Source organism: Palaemon carinicauda, chromosome 17 (assembly GCF_036898095.1).
Source record: "Palaemon carinicauda isolate YSFRI2023 chromosome 17, ASM3689809v2, whole genome shotgun sequence".
Classification (NCBI taxonomy): Eukaryota; Metazoa; Arthropoda; class Malacostraca; order Decapoda; family Palaemonidae; genus Palaemon; species Palaemon carinicauda.
Genome location: NC_090741.1, coordinates 43,228,949 through 43,250,635, shown reverse-complemented (window position 1 = coordinate 43,250,635; position 21,687 = coordinate 43,228,949). Strand labels below are relative to the sequence as shown.

Below are 21,687 nucleotides of genomic sequence, written 5' to 3'. Positions count from 1 at the left end.
AGGCTACGTAGAAATATTCACAAATGATATTAAAGACTCGTGAAGTACTCTCGAGTGAATTTGAGACAGCCTTCGCCTAATACGTACAATTTTAGAAACAGATACTAATTTGTCAATTCGATCATTACATGTCACCCTGTTAAAAATTGGTTACTTGGCGCAGAATTTCAATATAAAAATTATCTGAAACTCATAAGGTATGCAACTTAAGATATAAATGACTATCTTTTACTATTACTTTATTATACGCTCTCATATGAAACGAAATGCGTCATAAAATTATCCACTGGTAAAAATTGTCATAATAAAATCTAAAATTTGTAGTTATGTGATCATGAGATAAATGACTATCTTTTACTATTACTTTATTATACGCTCTCATATGAAACGAAATGCGTCATAAACTTGTCCACTGGTAAAAATTGTCATAATAAAATCTCCTTAAATTAGTAGTTATGTGATCATGAGATAAGATAGCCGTAATTTTAATCTTATTCTGGTCACGTTTCCGTGATTTGGAAAGGTGCCGCAGCCCGTAACACACAAATTGCAAAGAGTAGAAATTATCTTCCACACAAAAGTTGAAGTCAACAGTTTTTAGTAGTACTTCTATTTAATTTTAACCTTAACGTGTTGTTTGGAGTACTTATTATGATATGTGAATTCCAGAAATATCTATGTAAATATAAAAAATATAAATAAAATGTTAGTTCTTATATAAAGTGTAATATGATTTCTGGACCGATAAAGGTGGAAAATGCTGGAATACGAAATTAAAACTGGCATTTCATGGTAAATAGTGTCATAATAACTAATTATTATTACATATAGTGCATTAGTTTATAAAATTTATTTTATTGAATGTGAAAATTAGAGCTAGACTATCTTATTTAACTTTATAATAAAGAGCCGTCACCACTTGTGAATCTAAGTCAAACTGGTAGAACTTTGCGGTTAGTGTTTACTATAGGTTAGCGGTAGTGCTTCAAAAGGACAGCTATTTTCTCCATTATAATGTCGGCCTTTCGCTATACACACGCAATTGTGTGTAGAATACCCGATTCCTACAAGTCAAATGCCTTAGGGATTACCTCACCCATTGACCTGGCAAAGGTGAGCAGTTTTCCGAAGATACTTGGCCCAGTTCGAAATTTGGGAGTGGTTCTTTTTCAAGTGTCACTGGCTGACGTCAACCTATTTTTAACTTGTATGTGTTTGTTTGTTTCCCGGAACTAGAATATTTAAAGTAAATTACAGGCTTTCGTGGGTTATCCCAAAATGTGAATGATAAGGCCACGGGTAAGTGACGTGTGTTTAGGCTTGACGATCTTGGGCCAAAATTAGGGTACCCTATGTTAGGCTATGGTTTATAGGCCTTTGCCATGCGGGATGATAAGAAAGCTGACAACTGCTGAAAAAGGCACATGACATGCTTTTAGTGGAGCCTTTGGATATCAGCGGCCAGTTCTTCCCATTTGGATTAAAAATTGACATCAACTAACCTAATTTTCCCCCCAAATCTAACCTACAAGCCTTGTCCTTACCTACTTAGCTAACCGGGGGCGCCCTGCGACCTCCCTTCCACTGCCGTATTATAAGTTATCCGTAATCATACATACAGGTGGCCGCTATCATCAGTTCTTCCCATTTGGATTAAAAATTGACATCAACTATCCTAAATTTTCCCCTCTTACTTAACCTACAAGCCATGTCCTTACCTACTTAGCTAACCGGTGGCTGACGCCCCCCTGCGACCTCCCTTCCACTGCCGTATTATAAGTTAGCCGTAATCATACATACAAGTGGCCGCTATCGTACATGTATAACCAGTGGCTGACACCCTCCTGCGACCTCCCTTCCACTGCCGTATTATAAGTTAGCCGTAATCATACATACAAGTGGCCGCTATCGTACATGTATAACCAGTGGCTGACACCCTCCTGCGACCTCCCTTCCACTGCCGTATTATAAGTTAGCCGTAATCATACATACAGGTGGCCGCTATCATACATACACCCCCTTTTAGTAGTTCCAAAATATAACTTGGGTCTAAGACACATACCCTAAGCCTTGTGTTAAAATTTCCTTATGGTCATGATGGATAGATACTGAAGTTTGGCACTGCTATATGCATGATTTTGTGCAGTGTAACACTTATATGAAATATAATTTTGGGATGTATATATGTATGATAGCGGCCACCCGTATGTACGATGACGGCTGAATAAGAATACAGCTGTGTAGGAGGGGTCGATAGGTAAGGACACAGTTTGTAGGTTTAACTAGGGGGAGTGAAGTTTAGTTTAGTTGGTGTCCATATTTTATGTTCGCTGGAGGAACTGGCCGCTGATATACAAAGGCTCCATAACTTTTACTACAAACTGTGCGCAAAGTATCGTGTAAGTAACAGGTTATGTGCACGATTCCTCCTATAGATACAGCCTTATATGCTTGAAAGTTGAGCCTAAGTAATATTGTATGCACGATGCATCATTTCTCGTGTATATAACCTGTTATATGCATGATATTGTACATATATGATATATGCATGTTACTATAACAATAATCCCCCCCATAAAGTGTGAGGCCAATCAATTCTTTGACAATTGAATTTCTTGGGCAGCAATAGGCTAATAATCTCGTTGGCACAAAACTACGGCATTTTTGTAATAGAAATTACTATCAAATTTGGCAGGATTGCATTCAGAAGTACTGCATCAGAAGAACCAGTTCTTATGCTAATTCAAATCATCATATTTCAATAGGAGAGTAGGAGTATGACTTCAACAAAGCTGTAACAGCTGTTGGAAATTTAACATGGTAGTTGTAGCTGGTGGTGGGTAAACTTTGCCCACCTGCCAGCCAGCTAGACACACACTTTTGACTTCGGCTGTAGACAAAACACATGTGCTGCTGTTACTTCTCAATTTTTGGCTCTTTCATTTTGCTTTCTCTCCTTAAAATAAATGGATAAATGAGTAGGCATGCTGTTGTGTTTGGTTACACTTGAAAAAATTGAATGAAAAGTGCAATTTAAGGATATGCAATTGTTTCTGGATAAAACCATGTGTGATAGGTTTATGGGAAAACTTGCCATTAATCTCTTCATCTTTGTGTGTTTCTCAATCAACCCCTCGGTATGTGCTGTTGTATGATGGTGATGACAACCTGTACCGAAGGAATTTGATCTTTCTTGGGTATCGCTGATGCTCCGTCGGTGAGAAAATGATTTTTTTCCGTAACTGAAATACAAACCACGCTATTTAATATGGGTAATTACTTTCGGCGTAGCTGAAATGACGAGCCATTGGAATTTTAACGAGGGTTTACTACCCCACCGCTAGTTAGCGGGGGGGTAGGGAGGGTAGCTTGCTACGCCTCTCCCCTCACACACACCTGTGCTGAGTTCACTTTGCTCTCGGCTAGGGTGCTAGACGGACGTGTCCGCTGTCACTCTTGCCTTCTCTGACAGCCATTTAACTGATCTTTTGTTTGCTTTTTCTTCGACAGAGTGTTTGTGAAGCTGGCCTCTGCGATGCGGAAGTGTCCCGGTTTACCTGACTGCCCTTGTGGAACTTATATGTCGGCGGTCGAAACGGACCCGTACACCTTGTGTCCTTTCTGTAGGGGCCAACGGTGTGATAAAAGTAATGGTGAGTGTGGGGAGTGGTCTACCTCCCAGAGGGATATTTCTCCTTCGAAGAGTTCTTTGAAAGGAGAAAAACCCAAGGTTTCTTTTTCCGTGCCCCAAACCTCCTCCGAAGCTCCCACTCGATCGTTTTCTTCCGAGAAACTGTCGAGTGGTAGCGTAGGCCGCAGTTCTGTTGACCGATCTCGGGGTTTGGGAGAGGGAGTTGCCTCCCATAGCGAGGCAGCTCCTCCTCCTCCCCCGGGGGAGGATATTGATTCTCATGTTAATGTGACTAACCATGATTTGTTGCAGCTTTGGGCTTCCTTGGGGGCTTGAGGGTTTGCCCTCCAAGGAAGCCTTGTTTGGCATGATCAAATTGGGAGCAGCTGTCAAACAATCGCCAACTTTAGCAGAGGTCGATCCTCTGTCTATCGTCGACGTTGTTGTGGCAGAGACTTCTGATGAGTTGGGTCAAACCTCTGCTCCTGATGTTGCCGATGTAGCTGAAGGCTTAGTTCCCCCTCCGAACATCCTTCGAGGGAGGAACTAAGTCCAACGGTCTCTCCTGCAGATGATTCTACCCCTCGGGGGAGTTCACTGATAGAGATTCCTCTTCGGAGGACTGCTGGTCAGCCTGCTGACCCCACGGCTCCCAGAGGGCGTATAAGGCGCAAAGCCTGCCTTCCTCTTCGCCGTAGAGGACTTCCTTCGCCTCACAAGGGTGTGAGGAGGCGCCTCTTCGGCTCGTCATCCCCGCAGTCCGCTACAGAGGAACCTCGTCGTCGATCACCGACCCTGCCAGCTACATCCCTGGACCTCTCTGCAGATCGTTCGCGATCTCCTTCGGTGGAAGGTCGTCCTTACAAAGGACTCGCCGACCTTCAACTCACCAGACCTGCTGATCTGCCGTCGCCGTTCCTGGCCGCTGATGTGCTGTGGGCGCCCACGAATCCTGTCTTCAAGCGGGCATCGGTCCCTTCGGGGCACAAGGGACTTTCTCTCATGGAGACTAAGCCCCTTACGCGCCAGGTATCCCTTGCGTGCCATCGATCTCCTATGCGCCATCTCTCACCTGTTCCAGAGCCTGGAGTGCGCCAGCGCTCTCCTGCACGCCAGCGCTATCCTGCGCATTAGCGCTCACCTGTGCGCCAACGCTCTCCTGCCCGCCAGCACGCCACTGCGCGCCCTCATCCTGATGCACGCCCATGATCTCTTGCGCGCCAGTGTTCTCCTACGCGCCATCGCGCGCCCGCCTGTTGCTGTTGAGGATGTGCGCCCTCATGCACGCCCGAGCACAAGGGATATTTCCCCTTCGCGCGCCTAACGTTATCGCCCTCACGGGCTCAGCGTGATTCTGTGCGCCCGCGCGCGCGAACAATCGCCTTCACGCGTGCGAGTGCTCATTCAGCTTGCTGCTCGCCCGCCACTGTCACCAGAATGCGGCCCTGCGCGCCATCGCTCGGCCACACGCCAGCGCTCACCCGCGCGCCCTCGTCATTGCCTACGCTCGCTCGCGCGAGCAATCGCCCGAGTGCGATTTGGGCAGAATTCCATCGCGCTACCTCCAACGCGAGGCTGCAGGACGACGCGCGGCTAGGTCATCGTCATCGCTTTCCCCCCCGCGCAAGTGCAGAACAGCGCACTCGCCGGAGGGAGGGAGAACTCCAGATAGGTCCAGGAACTTGCCTTCTTCTTTTCAGGCCGACCCTGCTTTGGTAACTCCTCCTAGGGATCGAACGATTCCCCTCTCTACAAAGGGAGTTTCTGACAGCACAGCTGTCAGTCGACACCCCTGGTTTAGGTCCCTCGTCAGAGCGGTCGTACAGGCTTTCAAGCCAGTTCTCTCTGAACTGGGACACAAAGCAGTGGCAGTTTCGACTCCCCTGAAGAGGAAGAGAGAAGGAGTGGACGTGGTAACTTCTCCAAGGGCGAAGTTGACTCCTCGAAAGTCTTTGAGGAAGGCTCCCTCCCTGCCCAGACTTTCTCTCCCTCCCCTTCGGACGAGGATTTCCCGTTCTCAGGGGAGTCCCATGAGGTGAGGCGTTCCCCCATTGCACCAATGAGGGAAACCCCACCTCGCGCAGAGAAGTCCTCTCGGGTAGGGGTGGAGAAGAGCCTCCCGCCATTACTTCTGGAGTCCTGTATCCCTCCCAGAAGGGAGTCGAAGGACTCCAAGACAGTTTCGAAGTCGTCCTCGAGGATTAGACCAGAGCCAGCCAAGCCCTCAGAGAACGTCCACGAGTCCCCCCGAGAAGAGCCTTCGGGGACAGGAGACTTCACTGCCAGCCCTTCAGGAGGGGAGCATCAGGAGTCAGAACACGTTTTTTGGCAAGTTCTGACCCTTATGAGGAATCTCAACGGGTTCTCGGACCCAGAGATTCCTCCTCGTGAGGGTAAGGACACGGCCCTGGACCGAGTCTTTGGTACTCAAGAAACCCGCAAGGGCCAGTGCGGCTTTGCCTTGGTCCCAGGGTGTTAAGAGTGCCAGAGATAAGGTTGAGGGCCAGCTCTCCGAGCTTGCCTCCTCCATCCGGTCCAACGCCGGGAACAAACTCCTCCCATCTCCTCGTGTCCATCAGAGGAGGTACTTCGAGATCATGGAGGAGACTTGTTTAACTCTTCCTTTGCACCATTCTTTGGAAGAGCTTACCAAGGGAGTCCCTCTTGAGAGAGACTCCACCCAGCAAGTGGCTTTGTCGGCTACGGAGATCCTCAGCCAGGAGAAGGTAGTGAAGTGTGCCATGCAGGCAACTTCGTGGCTGGACATCTGGCTAGGGTCTCTAGGCATCCTGCTACGATCCGAGGACGAGGACCTGTCCAAGGAAAGTACCAGGAAGGCCATGGAGACATTTCTACTCTCAGGCACTCGTACCATCGAGTTTCTAGCCCACCAAGTCTCTAACTTGTGGGCTAACACCATCTTGAAGCGTCGAGATGCGGTGTCCGAGAGGTTTCACCAGAAAGTCCCCAATGCCGAGATAAGCAGGCTCAGACATTCTTCCATCTTGGGGAGAAATCTGTTTGAACCAAAGGACGTGGAGCAGGCAGCTGAGAGGTGGAGGAAGTCCAACCAGGACTCTCTCCTGCAGAGGACTTTAACATCTAAGCCCTATAAACCTCCAGCAACCATGTCCTACCAAGACGACGAAACCGGTAACGGCAGCGAAGACAACGGTGTCAAAGCCCTTTCCTGTCAAAGACAAGAAAGGCAAAAAGTCCTCCAGGGTCCAGGGGAGGGAAAAATCCTAGAGGGAGTGGCTGAGGCCGCAAATGCTAGGATTGGCAATCCCCCTGCATGTCCACCAGTAGGGGAATGCCTACAAAGTTGCGCAAGCAGGTGGCAGCAACTCGGGGCCGATTCCTGGACGATTTTCGTAATCAGTCAAGGATATCGCGTCCCGTTCATAACATCTCTACCTCCCCTGACAGCGGATCCAGTGTCGTTGAGCTCCCTTGCTATGGGATCGGCAAGGGGGCAATCCCTTCGGGCAGAAGTCGAGACCATGTTGAAGAAGGGTGCTCTCCAAGAGGTCGTCGACGGGTCCCCAGGCTTCTTCAGTCGACTCTTTCTTGTAAAGAAGGCGTTTGGAGGCTGGAGACCAGTCATCGACCTCTCAGCTCTGAACAGGTTTGTCAAGCAGACCCCGTTCAGCATGGAGACGGCAGACACGGTCAGACTTGCAGTGAGACCTCAAGACTTCATGTGTACACTGGATCTGAAGGACGCGTACTTCCAGATCCCAGTCCATCCGTCTTCAAGGAAGTACTGTACTTAAGATTCAGCTTAGACAACAAGATCTACCAGTTCAAGGTGCTGTTTTTCGGTCTCTCCCCAGCACCTCAGGTTTTCACCAGTGTTCACCCTGATATCATCGTGGGTACACAGGATCGGCATCCGTCTCCTCCGTTATCTGGACGACTGGCTGATCCTAGCAGACTCAGAGTCAGCCCTTCTTCGACACTGAGACAAACTTCTGGGATTTTGCCAAGATCTGGAGAGCCTGGTAAATCTAGGCATAATAGACACCAATCTCCACAAAACCTTCCCATCAGACGACAGGATAGTAAGGCTGAGGAGGGTCGCGAGTCCTTTCCTCAGACGAGAAGTACTCCCAGCCCAATCGTGGTTACGTCTCCTCGGTCACCTCTCATCCCTGGCCCGTCTAGCTTCCAACGGTCGCCTCAGAGTGAGATCTCTGCAATGGCGACTCAAGTCCCAGTGGAATCAAGGACACGATTCCCCGGACGTCATGATCCCGATGGGTCCTGTGGAACGGACGGATCTTCAGTGGTGGGTGACAGATGAGAACCTACGAAAGGGAGTGGATCTTTTCGTCTTCCCCCAGATTTGATGCTGTTTTCGGACGCTTCAAAGAAAGGTTGGTGGGCCCACGTTCTGCACCACAGGACCTCAGGCTTGTGGTCAGAATCAGAAAAGTGCCTCCATATAAATCTGATAGAAATGAAGGCCGTATTCCTGGCCCTTCAACAGTTTCAACAATACCTGGCGGGTCACTCTGTGGTGGTGATGAGAGACAACACCACAGTAGTGGCTTACATCAACAAGCAGGGAGGTACCTTTTCAGAGCAGCTCTCCCATCTCGCAGTAGAGATACTGAGATGGACCGAAGTCCACTCGATTCCACTATCGGCTCGCTTCATTCCAGGCAAGAGGAATGTGCTCGCCAACAATCTGAGCAGAGCGTCTCAGATAGTGAGTATCGAGTGGTCTTTGGATCATCTAGTAGCCAACAAAGTCCTTACTTTGTGGGGTTCCCCGACTGTGGATCTGTTCGCTACAGCGCTGAACTTCAACCTTCCGTTGTACTGCTCCCCAGTCCGGATCCTAAGGCACTCTGGCAAGCTGCCTTTCAACAACGGTGGAACAACATCGACGTTTACGCCTTTCCCCCGTTCTGTCTGATGAGGAGGGTACTCAACAAGACCAGAATATCGGTCAATCTATTGATGACCCTGATAGCTCCGCTATGGCATAATGCGGAATGGTTTCCGGACCTTCTGCAACTCCTAACGGAACTTCCGAGAGAACTCCCTCCATGACACGAGCTACTCGAACAACCACACGCTAACATCTTTCACAAAGCCGTAGCTTCGCTTCGACTTCACGCCTGGAGACTATCCAGCATCTCCTCGCAGAGAGAGGATTTTCGCAACAAGTTGCGAACAGGATGTCTGGACACCTGCGAAGGTCATCCGCAGGGGTCTACTAGGCAAAGTGGAGAGTTTTCTGTGGTTGGTGTCATGGAAGGGGTATCTCTCCCCTCGATGCCACTATTCCAGCAATAGCGGAGTTCTTCGTGTATTTGCGAGAAGAAATGCGCCTTTCAATCTCGGCAGTGAAAGGCTATTGCTCAGCCTTAAGTCTAGCCTTCAGGCTCAAAGGAGTGGACATTTCTTCTTCGCTGGAACTTTCCCTACTCATACGAAGTTATGAACTTACCTGCCCTCAGTCGGAAGTGAGACCACCTCCATGGAACGTGGTTCGAGTTCTCAGGTCTCTTAAGAGACCTCCCTACGAACCATTATGCCAGGCTTCAGATCGCCACCTGACTTGGAAGACGGTGTTCCTACTAGCTTTGGCCTCGGCCAAGCGAGTCAGTGAACTTCGTGGTCTCTCGTATGACATCGCCCATTCAAGGGGATGGGGGGAGGTAACGTTCAGATTCGTCCCTGAGTTTGTTGCTAAGACTCAGAATCCGGGAGTGCCGGACCCACGGTTCGACTCTTGACAGGTTTCGAGTCTTCGTTCTGTAACAGATGACCCAGACCATCTCCTACTGTGCCCAGTAAGGAGTCTGAGGCTATATCTTAAAAGAACGGCTGCAGTTCGTCCCCAAGTGCAGGCATTGTTTGTAAGCACTGGGAGGACAAAGAGGAGGGTTACCAAGAATACCATCTCGGCATGGATTCGGAAGGTAATCCATCTATCCCTGTATCCTGACCCTCCTCCATCATGTCGCCCTAGAGCACATGATGTCAGGGGCATAGCTACGTCCCTGGCCTTCAAAAAGAACTTCTCAGTGACGCAGGTTCTACAAGCAGGGGTGTGGAAGCGTCAGACGACCTTCACAGCCCAATACCTGCAAGACGTGACCCACAGGAGACTCGATACGTTCTCTATCGGTCCTGTGGTGGCTGTACAACAGCTGGTTTAAACCTCAGGCTCCTTAATGGACAAGTAGCAGAAGGTTGAGGGCATTGTTACCCGGTGTTAGTCTGCATGAATGAAAAGTTATGTCTGGCCCTTATTCTTTTCTTCATCCTCCCCTCTCTTGGGGAAAGCAGCATCTTGTGTTCTCTGCACAGCTGACCTCAAACCACTGCAGGTAAACCATGTTTCCTTGTGTTCCTAGTATTAAGCTAATACTGTCACTTCCCCATACCCTGACGAGGTGGTATTGGGAGAGTCCTAGCCTAAAGTTTCCATCTAAAGGATTTCAGGTCAACTTCCTAGGACGAGTCACTCTTCAAACCTTCACGCACAGCTTACGTAGGCCGCAGCCCTTGCATAGCAAGGTGCTAGCGAGGTGCAGGGACTCCTTATTGTTGAGTGCTGACACACTCAGATATTGAGTCCCCGGGCAAAGCCAAAAGCCAGTACTGGCCGGGACTTAACACCCCTCCTAAGGGTTGAGTCACCCATATTAAATAGCGTGGTTTGTATTTCAGTTACGGAACAAATGACAAATTCGTAGGTAATTTGTATTTTTCCTAACTATACAAACCTTAGCTATTTAATCAAACTTGCCCGCCAGCCCTATCCCCCGTGAAGTCCTACCTCTAAGCAAAGTGAACTCAGCACAGGTGTGTGTGAGGGGGGGGGGGGTTAGCAAGCTACCATCCCTACCCCCCTGCTAACTAGCGGTGGGGTAGTAAACCCTCGTTAAAATTCTAATGGCTCGTCATTTCAGCTACGCTGAAAGTAATTACCCATATTGAATAGATAAGGTTTGTATAGTAAGGAAATACTGTATACAAATTACCTACGAATTTGTCACATTTAACTAGTTTAGAACGAATGAACTTACTACGGATAATTATCCGGGGTTTATCTTAATACAGTATTTTCTATGGGTGATTACTCGTACTGTATGTTGAATACATATCTAATTTTATCATTTGATATGTCTAGTAATAATTACTAGATGAATGTCTACATACCTCCCAGTCAGCTTTGGTTCCTACCTAGGAATTGTAACAAAAGAAAATGATATAACACAGGATAAGCTAGTGGAAAAATGTAAAGCTGTTGTGTAGCTTAATGAAAGTAGTATCAATCCAAATATTGCTCAGCATAAAACATAATAATATTTCAAGGGAAAGGACAGGGATGCATCCAATTTAACTAAGCGGTGAGAGTTGTATCTTTTGAATTATCAGACAGGTATGGAATTACAGTATAAAGAGTATTGAAAATGCTAGTATTTCTTTCTTGCTGTAACTTTAGTATGCAGCTGGGTACATAAAGCATCATGGTCTTTTGCGCATGTCATTCAAGTCGTATGTATCCTAAGCACAGCTATATGTATGGCATTGATTATTGCTGGGTAATTTTTAGTAAAAAGAGTTGAATTCCAAAACCTGCAATGAATACAACTATAGTAGTTTGTTTTGAATTTTGGGGGGCATTTAAGTTATTTTGTTTAGTGTATAACTGTATCAATTAAGGATAGGAATTATGAAAATTTTTTGGGTTTTGAGAGTCACTTTTAAATTTTACAGGCAAGAAAACAGCATGAAAGCTATGTTGCTGCTCTGAGGGAAATTGGCCTCGACGTTATTGAGCTACCGGCTGACGAGACTCACCCGGACTGTGTGTTTGTTGAAGATACAGCTGTAGTCTGTAATGGAACAGCATTAATAACAAGGCCATGTCACCCATCACGAGAAAAGGAGGCGAGTTTCTTTTGAGTTCAGAGCTGTGCTCGTTTTCCTTGAGGATTAAGAATTTACTACAGTAATGACTAAATATTCTTAACTTGGAAAATTATTTTATTTATCCATTATATTTCATCTTATGGAATAACTTTGATCCCTTTTAGAGTTAAGAAATATTTATATAGAAAGGTATATCCATCATATAAGATGAATGAGATATGCAATTGAAGCATGTTGACGCAACTTGAATATCTGTACAGTACTAAATATAGTGGCATTTGTTAACATGTTTTTCAACATTTCAGGTGGACTACATGAGAACCATTTTGAAAAATGAATTAGAACTTCCAGTTGTTGAAATATCTGATAAATCTGCTACTTTAGAAGGAGGAGATGTTCTCTTTACAGGTTAGTTTTCATTTTATTCTTTTATTTTACAAATTTTACTTCTTTCTGTCTTGGATCCTTCTCTCTGGTTATGGTTCATTTTCCCTTTGCCTACACACACACACACACACTGAATAGTCGGGCCTATTCTTTACATATTCTCCTCTGTCCTCATACACCTGACAACACTGAAGTTACCAAACAATTCTTCTTCACTCAATGGGTTACTGCACTGTAATTGTTCAGTGGCCACATTCCTCTTGGTAAGGGTAGAAGAGACTCTTTAGCTATGGTAAGCAGCTCTTCTAGGAGAAGGACACTCCAAAATCAAAGCATTGTTCCGTAGTCTTGGGTAGTGCCATAACCTCTGTGCCATGGTCTTCCGCTGTCTTGGGTTAGAGTTATCCTGTTTGACGGTGCTGTATATATTTTTATCTGAGCTTTATATTGTACAGTTAAATATGTTTACCATTTCACCCTGAAACAAGTACTGTAAGAGAAGGAGAATTTTTATAACTACACTATTATTTATTACTTTATCTTTTTCCTTACACTGATTATTTTAGAAGTTGAAGATAAAGTCATGAAATCTATTGCAAGAATCCTAACTAACAGTTTTACATTTGTATTTCAGGCAAAGAATTTTTCGTCGGCCTTTCAAATCGAACCAACGAGGCTGGTGCTTGTGCTTTGGCATCAGCTTTCCCAGAATTCCCTTGCACTCCAATCAAAGTAAGCAGTACTTTTACTGTTTTCTTTGTGAACTTAGTCTTGTAAACTGTAAAGTACTCCATATGTTCACAGGACTGTAACAAATTGCTATTGTTCCTACGCGACATACAAACAACCCTCCTTTAATTAGGGTGATTACTTTGGCGCGAGCTGGAATCCATTGTTGAAATGGATAACAAGCAGTTAATCCATCTCAGCTTGTTCTCTATTCACTCTTTGGTTTGACTGCTGTGCTTTATGGGAGTACTGACAGTGCTCATCAAACTGTGGATTCTTTTTCTTACAGTGTTTGGTTGTGATGGAATGGAAACAGGAACTTTGTATTTGACGGGAGAAGGGCGGACGCTGCAACCTCTTCATGACGAAGTTGGCTATAGATCTGCACTTACTCTGTGCTTTGTGTTGGGGTCATATCTGTACGCAGGCATCTCCTTGTGCGAGGGTTGATCATGGCCTCTGCTGCAGTGCAGGCGTATCCCCTGAAGGGGAAGAATCGTGCAAGGCCTTTCTCATAGTCTGACTAGGCAATGCCCAAGGAGATACTGGTGAAGGCTGCAGTCGCTGCTGTCTCCTCGGGAGGTGTATGTGCTGCTGTCGCCACTGAATAGGTCCCCGGGGAGTAAGCCGCAGGGGTCAGGAGAGAGCAGTTTGATATCGACTTCTTTTTCAGGCTTTGCCGGTGCACTGGAAACTCCGAGTGTTTGCTGTTTTCACGCAGAAGCTGGGGGATCTTCCGCTTTGTCCGTGCAAGCTCTTGACGACGCGTTCGACCTAAGGAAAGTTTGGGCTTCCATAGGTCTTTTAGGTTGGCCTTCCATGACTTTGTTGAGGGAGGTGGTAGTCAAGGCAGCCTCTCCCCTATTACCCCCTGTGCAGGTTTGTGATCTTGTGGATATGGTGGTGCCAGGTGTGAAGGGAGTGGTGGTGTCCTTGGTGTCACAGAACCTGGGTGTTAGGAAGTCTGTGTTGGTTGCCCCCGGGCCAGGTGGCAAGGTGACAGGGCCCACAGGCCAAAGAAAGGTAGGGGTAAGTCTAAGTTAAGAAAGAAGTATGCGGCCCCTGTTTGTGGTGTGATCCTGATCCCTGACCCAGTGTCAGTGCTTCCCACCCTTCTCCTGTGTCTGTTGCCCTGACCCTTGTGCCAGGGGTTCTAGAGTTTGTGTCTACAGTACTCCCTATGTGTCAGTGGTTGTGTCTCCGAGCCCTTGTGTTGCTGGGTCACAGCGCCTTGTAAGTGTGCCATCCTCTTCCCCTGTGACAGTATTGTTACTCCAGCTGTAGTAACTCATGTGGTTTCTTCCCCTGGAGGAGTGTCGTCATTAATAGTAGCTCCGACTTTGACCACGCTACTTGCATAGCCAGGAACAAGAACTAGGAAAAGGGAGAAGTGTGCATGTTTTTCTTTCGCAACCACTTCCTTCTTGTCCTCCTCTTCTTTGCCCATCAACTCCAGTTCCAACTTCTCTTCTCAGATGAAGAATAGGTTGAAGAAGTGTAGAAAGGCCAACCTTAGTCGCAGGGACGGGGCTCCTAGGGTTACCACCTCTTTTGGGAGGGGTGGACGGTTCCCCGGGGGTATCCAGAGCCGAGGCTATGACTGTATTCCTGTCCCATGGTAGGGCATGGCCTGGCTGGCCGGGTAGCTTTGGCTGCTTCAGTAGCTGGTCAGGACAGTCTTGTATGTTACATTTCCACAGTATGTTACAAGGTTGATGGAAGAGCTTCAGTGACTTCCTGCTCCCTTCCTTCCTGGACATGGGAGGTCGTCGTCTCTCTCTAGATGAGTTGCTCACGGAAGAAAATTTAGTACCCTTCGACGTCGTACTATGACGCATGCGTCCTTTAGTAGACAAAAAAATGTGGGCCACTAGACCTTGGTACCTGGCTGTGGTTGACTCTTTGCTCCGACCCGTGGGACCAGAGGCATAGTGTGCCTCACCAAATGCCACCAGGTCCTCCTGTGACCGTGGTGGTTGCACATGATATTGTCTCCCCCCCGATTACAAGCCTGGTTGGGACAAAATGGTCGTACTTGTGAGGGGAAGCAGAATCTCCGAAGCGTGCTACCTCACCCTCGCCAGTAGAGGCGGATGAGGGTGCTCAGGGACAGGATGTCTCAGGGATTCCGGATTGCAGTCCGAATTTTACGGAGGCTGACTACCCTGAGTCGGAGAGTTTGTTTGTGAAGGTCCTTGTGCTCATGTGTGAGTACAATGGCCTGGGGCAGGCGGCCATGGCCTCACCTTCAGAGGGGACTTCGGTAATTGATCGTCTTTTTGGTTACCCTCAAGGATCGAAGCCCTCGGAGTTGCTTTGGTATGATCTTGTAGACTTAGCCCTGGACTTTGGTTGATGATTTATGTGGATCTTAGAATTCATTCCATTGAGGTAGGTTGAACAAGATCTTGCCTCCCTCGCTCTCGAGGTGATGGAGGTTCTACATGCCTGAAAAAGCTTCGTCTGCATTTCTGCAGGTGGATCCGTCAGTTTGTGCTCTGACGGGGTTGCTCCCAATGGAAAGACTCAGGGTGAAAGGCACGTCCTTCTCAGCCTCTGAATCAGCGGTCATGGCGGCTTCAGCCTTGGCCTCTCTCCGTGCTGTGTCCTAGGTCAACCAGTGGTCAAGTGCGGTGACTTACTTCGCAAAGTAGACAAGTTTATCAACCGTGAAGGCTTTGAAGAAGTACAAGAGCCTTGTGCTGTTTGGAAGGAAGGTGGTCATCTTTCTGGCTCACCAGATACCAAACTTATTGGCTAACTGGGTTTTGAAGAGGTGAGATGGTGTATTCTCTCTCCTGTCAAAACAGGTTAGCCCAGAGGTAGTGATGGCATTGAAGAACTTCTCTGTGCAAGGTGCCACGTCTCTTTTTCCGGAGTAACGTGCAGGCAGCGGTGGAGTCTGGGAGAACTGCTTCGCAGGACTCCCTGATCCACGGGGCTGTTGCATTCAAGGGCATTGGCTCTTCGAAAGGAACAGCAGCCAAAGCTTCGGGTTTGGTCTACTTTGCAGGTTCGGGATCGAGAAAAGGCCAAGCATTTTGTTCCGAGACCCCGTTCTGCTGCACCCATGACTTCTTGAAAGAGGCTTTTGTGTGCACAACCTTTTTGACCACCATAGCCCGTTCCCCCTCTCCTGCTGCTGAGAGTAGAGGGTTGTTTATCTCACCACAAGGCAATGTGAAAGACATTTTGTACCTTCCATTAGGACAAGCTATGATTGGCGGCTCTACTGTATTTGCTTCCTTAAGAGATACGACTATTCCCCCTCCTTTGCCTCTCTGTGATCCACAAGGTAATGTTGACTATATGGCTAAAGAGAAAGCAGATGTGAGTAGGTGGGTCTCTTCTTCACATCATTACTTAATTTTTTGAGTACTGTAATAGCATTATTTGATGGGCACCTTAGTGACAATATTAATGTGATATTTGGTGTTCCTAAAGGTAGTGTTCTTGGTCCATTACTTTTCATACTGTACTATATACATGTGATATGTTGTTTGGCTTAGAAAACAAGCTTGTTGCATATGCAGATGATACTACTCTCTTTGCATCAATTCCGTCTCCTGAATGTAGACCTGGCATTGCTGAATCCCTAAATAGAGCTCCAGCTAAAATTAGTTTATGGTGCAAATTATGGGGTTTGAGGTTGAATCCTAACTAAACTCAAAGTATGATTGGAAGTAGGTCCAGGAGTGTTTCTTCAACATCCAGATCTCAGCATTGATGATATTTTTCAACTCTAAACATGAAAGGTTTCTTTTCTCCTTTCTGGAATTTGGGATAAAAATCCAGAACCCAGCCATCGGCAATGCCAGGTTTGAGTGTTTCCTCATCTCCTCTCTTAAGGATATGACTCACAATTCAGATGATTTGTTTCTTTGTTCCATGAAGGTCCTTAGTCGCTATGTGAAGTGAACCCAACCTATCAGAGCATAGATTTAGAATCTCTGATAGTTCTGGCAAGACTAAAAAGAGGATTTCTGGGAAGGCTATCTCCTGGCTTTGTGAAATGATCAAGAGAGTGTGTCATCTAGCAGTAGAAAACCATGAATGAGCAGTACCAGCAAGAGCTCCTACATACATACATATACCATGGCACTTCCCCCAATTTGGGGGGTAGCCGACATCAACAAAGAAACAAAAACAAAAAAGGGGATCTCAACTCTCTACGTTCCTCCCAGCCTAACAAGGGACTCAACCGAGTTCAGCTGGTACTGCTAGGGTGCCACAGCCCAACCTCCCACATTATCCACCACAGATGAAGCTTCATAATGCTGAATCCCCTACTGCTGCTATCTCCGCGGTCATCTAAGGCATCGGAGGCAGCAGCAGGGCCTACCGGAACTGTGTCACAATCGCTCGCCATTCATTTCTATTTCTAGCACGCTCTCTGAAGTTGGGAATTGGTTCAATGTTAGTCTTTAGGAAGAACCTGACAGTGGTGCTAAAGGGCATTGTCTGGAAGTGTCGTACAACCTTTACAGCCCACTGTGGTAGCTGCTCAGTAGGTTGTGTAGCGTACATAGCTCCTTACAGGACAAGAAGCATCCTGTCCAAGATAGCAGTTGCGACGTTAGTCTACAATAAGGGGTAAGATTGTCGCCCTTTTCCCTTTTTAGCTCCCTTGTGGTGAAGAGTTCGTCCTGTTATTTACTGGATCGAATGTTGATTCGCTTAAGCTTTCATACAGAGAAACTATTCTATATTAGTAGTATTGAAGTATCTCCCATCCTCCTTACGAAGGGGGAGGATGGAGATGTAGAACCCATAACTGGCCATACATTGTGACATCATATCGTTCTGAGAATAGAATTTCTTCCTCGGCCATCTGTCCATGGACAGAAACCTAGCGTAACCTATGAGAACATACATTCAAGTCACAGGAGTTGGTAGAAGTCAATACTAGTACCTTTACCTGGTCCGAGTGTCTTTACATTATTATTATTATTATTAAATGCTAAGCTACAACCCTAGTTGGAAAAGCAGGATGCTATAAGCCGAGGGGCCCCAACAGGGAAAATAGCTCAGTGAGGAAAGGAAACAAGGAAAAATAAAATATTTTAAGAATAGTAACAACATTAAAATAAATATTTCCTATATAAACAATAAAAACTTCAACAAAACAAGAGAAAGAGAAACTAGATAGAACAGTGTGCCTGAGTGTACCCTCAAGCAAGAGAACTCTAACCCAAGACAGTGGAAGGCCATGGTACAGAGGCTATAGCACTACCCAAGACTAGAGAACAATGGTTTGATTTTGGAGTTTCCTTCTCCTAGAAGAGCTGCTTACCATAGCTAAAGAGTCTCTTCTACCCTTACCAAGAGGAAAGTAGCCACTGAACAATTACATTGCCGTAGTTAACCCCTTGGGTGAAGAAGAATTGTTTAGTAATCTCAGTGTTGTCACGTGTATGAGGACGGAGGAGAATATGTAAAGAATAGGCCAGACTATTCGGTGTCTGTGTAGGCAAAGGGAAAGAACTGTAACCAGAGAGAAGGATCCAATATGGTACTGTCTGGCCAGTCAAAGGACCCCCTAACACTCTAGCGGTAGTATCTCAACGGGCGGCTGGTGCCCTGGCCAACCTACTACCAGCCAGTATGGTTATAGGAGCTTCTCTCTTAGGATAAGTCTCATATTAAAGGAGGAACAAAATGCAAATTTTTAAAGTACTGTACTGGTAATCTCTCTTTTTCTTAGCTATGCAAACCTAAGTCTTTTAAGTTTTGCAGGGACCTCAGTCACCTTAGGTGAAGGTCAAAGTGGCTACTACCGCTAGAGAGATATGGGGTCCTTTGACTGGCCAAACAGTACTACATTAGATTCTTCTCTCTGGTTACGGTTCATTTTCCCTTTGTCTACACACACATCGAATAGTCTGGCTTATTCTTTACATATTCTCCTTTGTCTTCATACCTTGACAACACTGAGATTACCAAACAATTCTTCACCCAAGGGGTTACTACTCTGTCATTGTTTAGTGGACACATTCCTCTTGGTAAGGGTAGAAGGGACTCTAGCTATGGTAAGCATCTCTTCTAGGAGACGGACACCCCTAAATTAAACCATTGTTCTTTAGTCTTGGGTAGTGCCATAGCCTCTGTACCATGGTCTTCCACTGTCTTGGATTAGAGTTCTCTTGCTTAAGGGTACACTCGGGCGTACTATTCTATCTTGTTTCTCTTTCTCTTGTTTTGTTAAAGTTTTTTATAGTTTATATAGGAGATATTTATTTTAATGTTATTGTTCGGAAAATAATTTATTTTTCCCCGTTTCCTTTTGTCACTGGGCTATTTTCCCTGTTGGGGCCCCTGGGCTTATAACATCCTGCTTTCATAACTCAGGCTTGTATAGCTTGAAAAAATGCAAATTACTTTGAAAAATTTAGATATTTCTGTTTTTTCCTTCCTAATATCAGATACTTTTAGATTTTACCATAAATGTTTTAGTGATTTTTTTCCATATAGTAAAGGTATCAGAATTCAAGATATTTTTTAGTTATACTGTAACATGCCTCACTTCAACTTTAACCTTTATTCAGAAATAAACCTTCACAAGCGGAAGAGAGATCCATTGATTTGATATAACTTATTTAAAAGTGACATAAATAGAATTAAAAATTTTTATTAGCATAACTTAATTTTAGTCTTATTCTGCTTTTAATTAACTTCAAATTGATGCTTACACAGATTGACAATCATCTCCATCTGAAGTCCATGTTAACCATGGCTGGCCCGGATGTGATCTGCGTTGCAAGTGCACCCGAAGCAAAAGATGCTCTTAAGGTATTGTCTTTAATCATGTGGTTTTGATAAGGTAAAATACTGTCAGGGCAGGTTAGAATGTTTAAATAATACTTGCAGTGTTTTTCATGATATCTGAGACCTTGATCTATAGCATCATCTCCTGTACTTACTGCCACAGACAACCCAAAAATATAATGAATATTTTTGTTATACTAAAAAAAAGAAATTGTTAACCCTTTTACCCCCAAAGGACATACTGGTACGTTTCACAAAAGCCATCCCTTTACCCCCATGGACGTACCGGTACGTCCTTGCAAAAAAATGCTATACAAATTTTTTTTCATATTTTTTATCATTTTTTTTTTTTAGAAAATTCAGGCATTTTCCAAAAGAATGAAACCAACCTGACCTCTCTATGACAAAAATTAAGGCTGTTAGAGCAATTTAAAAAAAATATACTGCAAAATGTGCTGGGAAAAAAATAACCCCTTGGGGGTTAAGGGTTGGAAATTTCCAAATAGCCTGGGGGTAAAAGGGTTAAAGTGTATTTAGAAGCCTTAGTCCTCTACCATAGCATAAGCCATTTTTGATAAATGGCATAGGTCAGGGCTTTAATCACTGTTGGACATTCAGGACAAAAGAGGGAGAGGTGCTGTTTGCAGATGACTTTGTGCCAACAATATAATCTATGAAAGATGATTAGACATTTTTAAAAGGTGGAAGAACGTAATGAAGGGGAGAGCTGAAGACGGAATTGAGAAGATGGAAAGAAATAAGATTACATGTAGCCTGGATATAAAGGAAAGAAATAGTTGGTCTTCTAGTAAATAGAAAGATGCTTATATTGAAAGAGCAATTACTTATTATGATGAGAAATACATATACTGTACCACCTTATGCAGTAGATAACCACACTGACAAAATATAGATTTTGAAAAGGTCTCAATATAGAATGGTCAAAATGTGATGGAAACATTTCATTACAAATAAGGCTGTTTTGGAGAGACTAAAAGTTTTATTCTGGACAAAAACCTGTAGGAAGAGCCTGGATATTATGAAAGAGACACAGATTTTCTAGAAATTCAATCAGAAATTACACAGGAAGTTTATAGTGGTGATTGTGGAAAGTTGTTAGATAAAATATTTTGTGTATGATTCCATTTCTAGTTGTGTGTATATCTACTTTATGCTTGTAAATCATGTTATATTGAAAAACAGGATGTTAGAAAAATGTCTAACTCAAAGGTTTAGAGTCAAAGGTCAACGAATAGTAAATTTTCAATATTTAACTTAGCCGGTGTTTATAATAGCTGCAACTCTGTTGCTCGACAGAAAAACTCTACGTAAAAATTCGCCAGCGATCGCTACACAGGTAGGGGGTGTACTCAACAGCGCCATCTGTCGTTCAGATACCCATTACTCATTGTAAACAAAGAACTCAATTTTCTCTCTGTCGGGCTACCGGCAAGACCTACTAATTCGCTGTTGCTAACTGGATTTGTTTTCACAACTATTTGGTGAAGTACACTATTCTAGTTTTGAGCTTTCGCTATGCAGGTGTTTTATCTTCATCTTAAAACTTGAACTCATTTTGGATAGATTTAATTATGGTGACAAAGAGAGTATGGACTTTCTTTCACTTTTAAATGGCCGACCCTTCCCTTAGACGGAAGTGTGTTTAGGCTTTTAGTAATTATCTTATCACGTTATAGATTTTCCTATATATATTTTATATCTCTCCGCCTTTATTAGGCCTCTTCGATTAACTTTCCTTTTTTTATAAACATATAAAAATAAATTTTAATGCTTTGTTTATATAGACCTTTCCTGAGAGTAGGCGGTCCTAACTTGGAAACCGAAGTTAATCAACGTTGAGCCCTTTATATCGTCTTTAGCTTTTAAAGAGCTAAGGATTTAAAACTTTTTAAATGTAATTTTTTATGAAAGAATTTCTTTGATAGTCTTCGTACTGTTTTCAAAGATGAACTAACGTTTAGTTTTTTATGCTACGCAGTTGTTGACGTTCAGGACGTTCAACATGCGCTCTATCGTTACGATAGAGAGAGAGTGTATCACGGTTTCACTTTGCAGTAAGAGTAAATCGATTCTGACGTTTTGTTCATTCTTTCTTAGCTTAAATGTTTTAAATTCTAATTTAAAGGAACTTTTTATTTGAAAAACCTTTCAGTTTTTTCCTTTAGTCAAATAACATGTTTTTTTGACGATATATAATTGGGCTCTTCTCTTAAGTGCGAAATCAAGAGAGAAAGAGAGAGAGAGATAGAGACGGA

At 44.8% G+C, this 21,687-nt stretch overlaps 1 protein-coding gene across 2 annotated transcripts in view; it reads left to right on the top strand.

The window, feature by feature from the left end:
• The first annotated feature begins 949 nt into the window (after positions 1–949).
• The window catches only part of LOC137656709 (N(G),N(G)-dimethylarginine dimethylaminohydrolase 1), a 36,612-nt gene continuing 15,874 nt past the window's right edge, over positions 950–21,687 (top strand). Inside the window, exons 1-5 of one of the 2 annotated variants that reach the window (XM_068390931.1) lie at positions 950–1,113; positions 11,375–11,548; positions 11,836–11,938; positions 12,552–12,649; positions 19,340–19,435. In XM_068390931.1, coding sequence (XP_068247032.1) covers positions 1,015–1,113; positions 11,375–11,548; positions 11,836–11,938; positions 12,552–12,649; positions 19,340–19,435 — 570 coding nt within the window. In that variant the 5' untranslated portion in view covers positions 950–1,014. Of the gene's footprint in view, positions 1,114–1,160; positions 1,300–11,374; positions 11,549–11,835; positions 11,939–12,551; positions 12,650–19,339; positions 19,436–21,687 lie in introns of those variants that run through there. The other variant, XM_068390932.1, reaches the window with a different exon arrangement.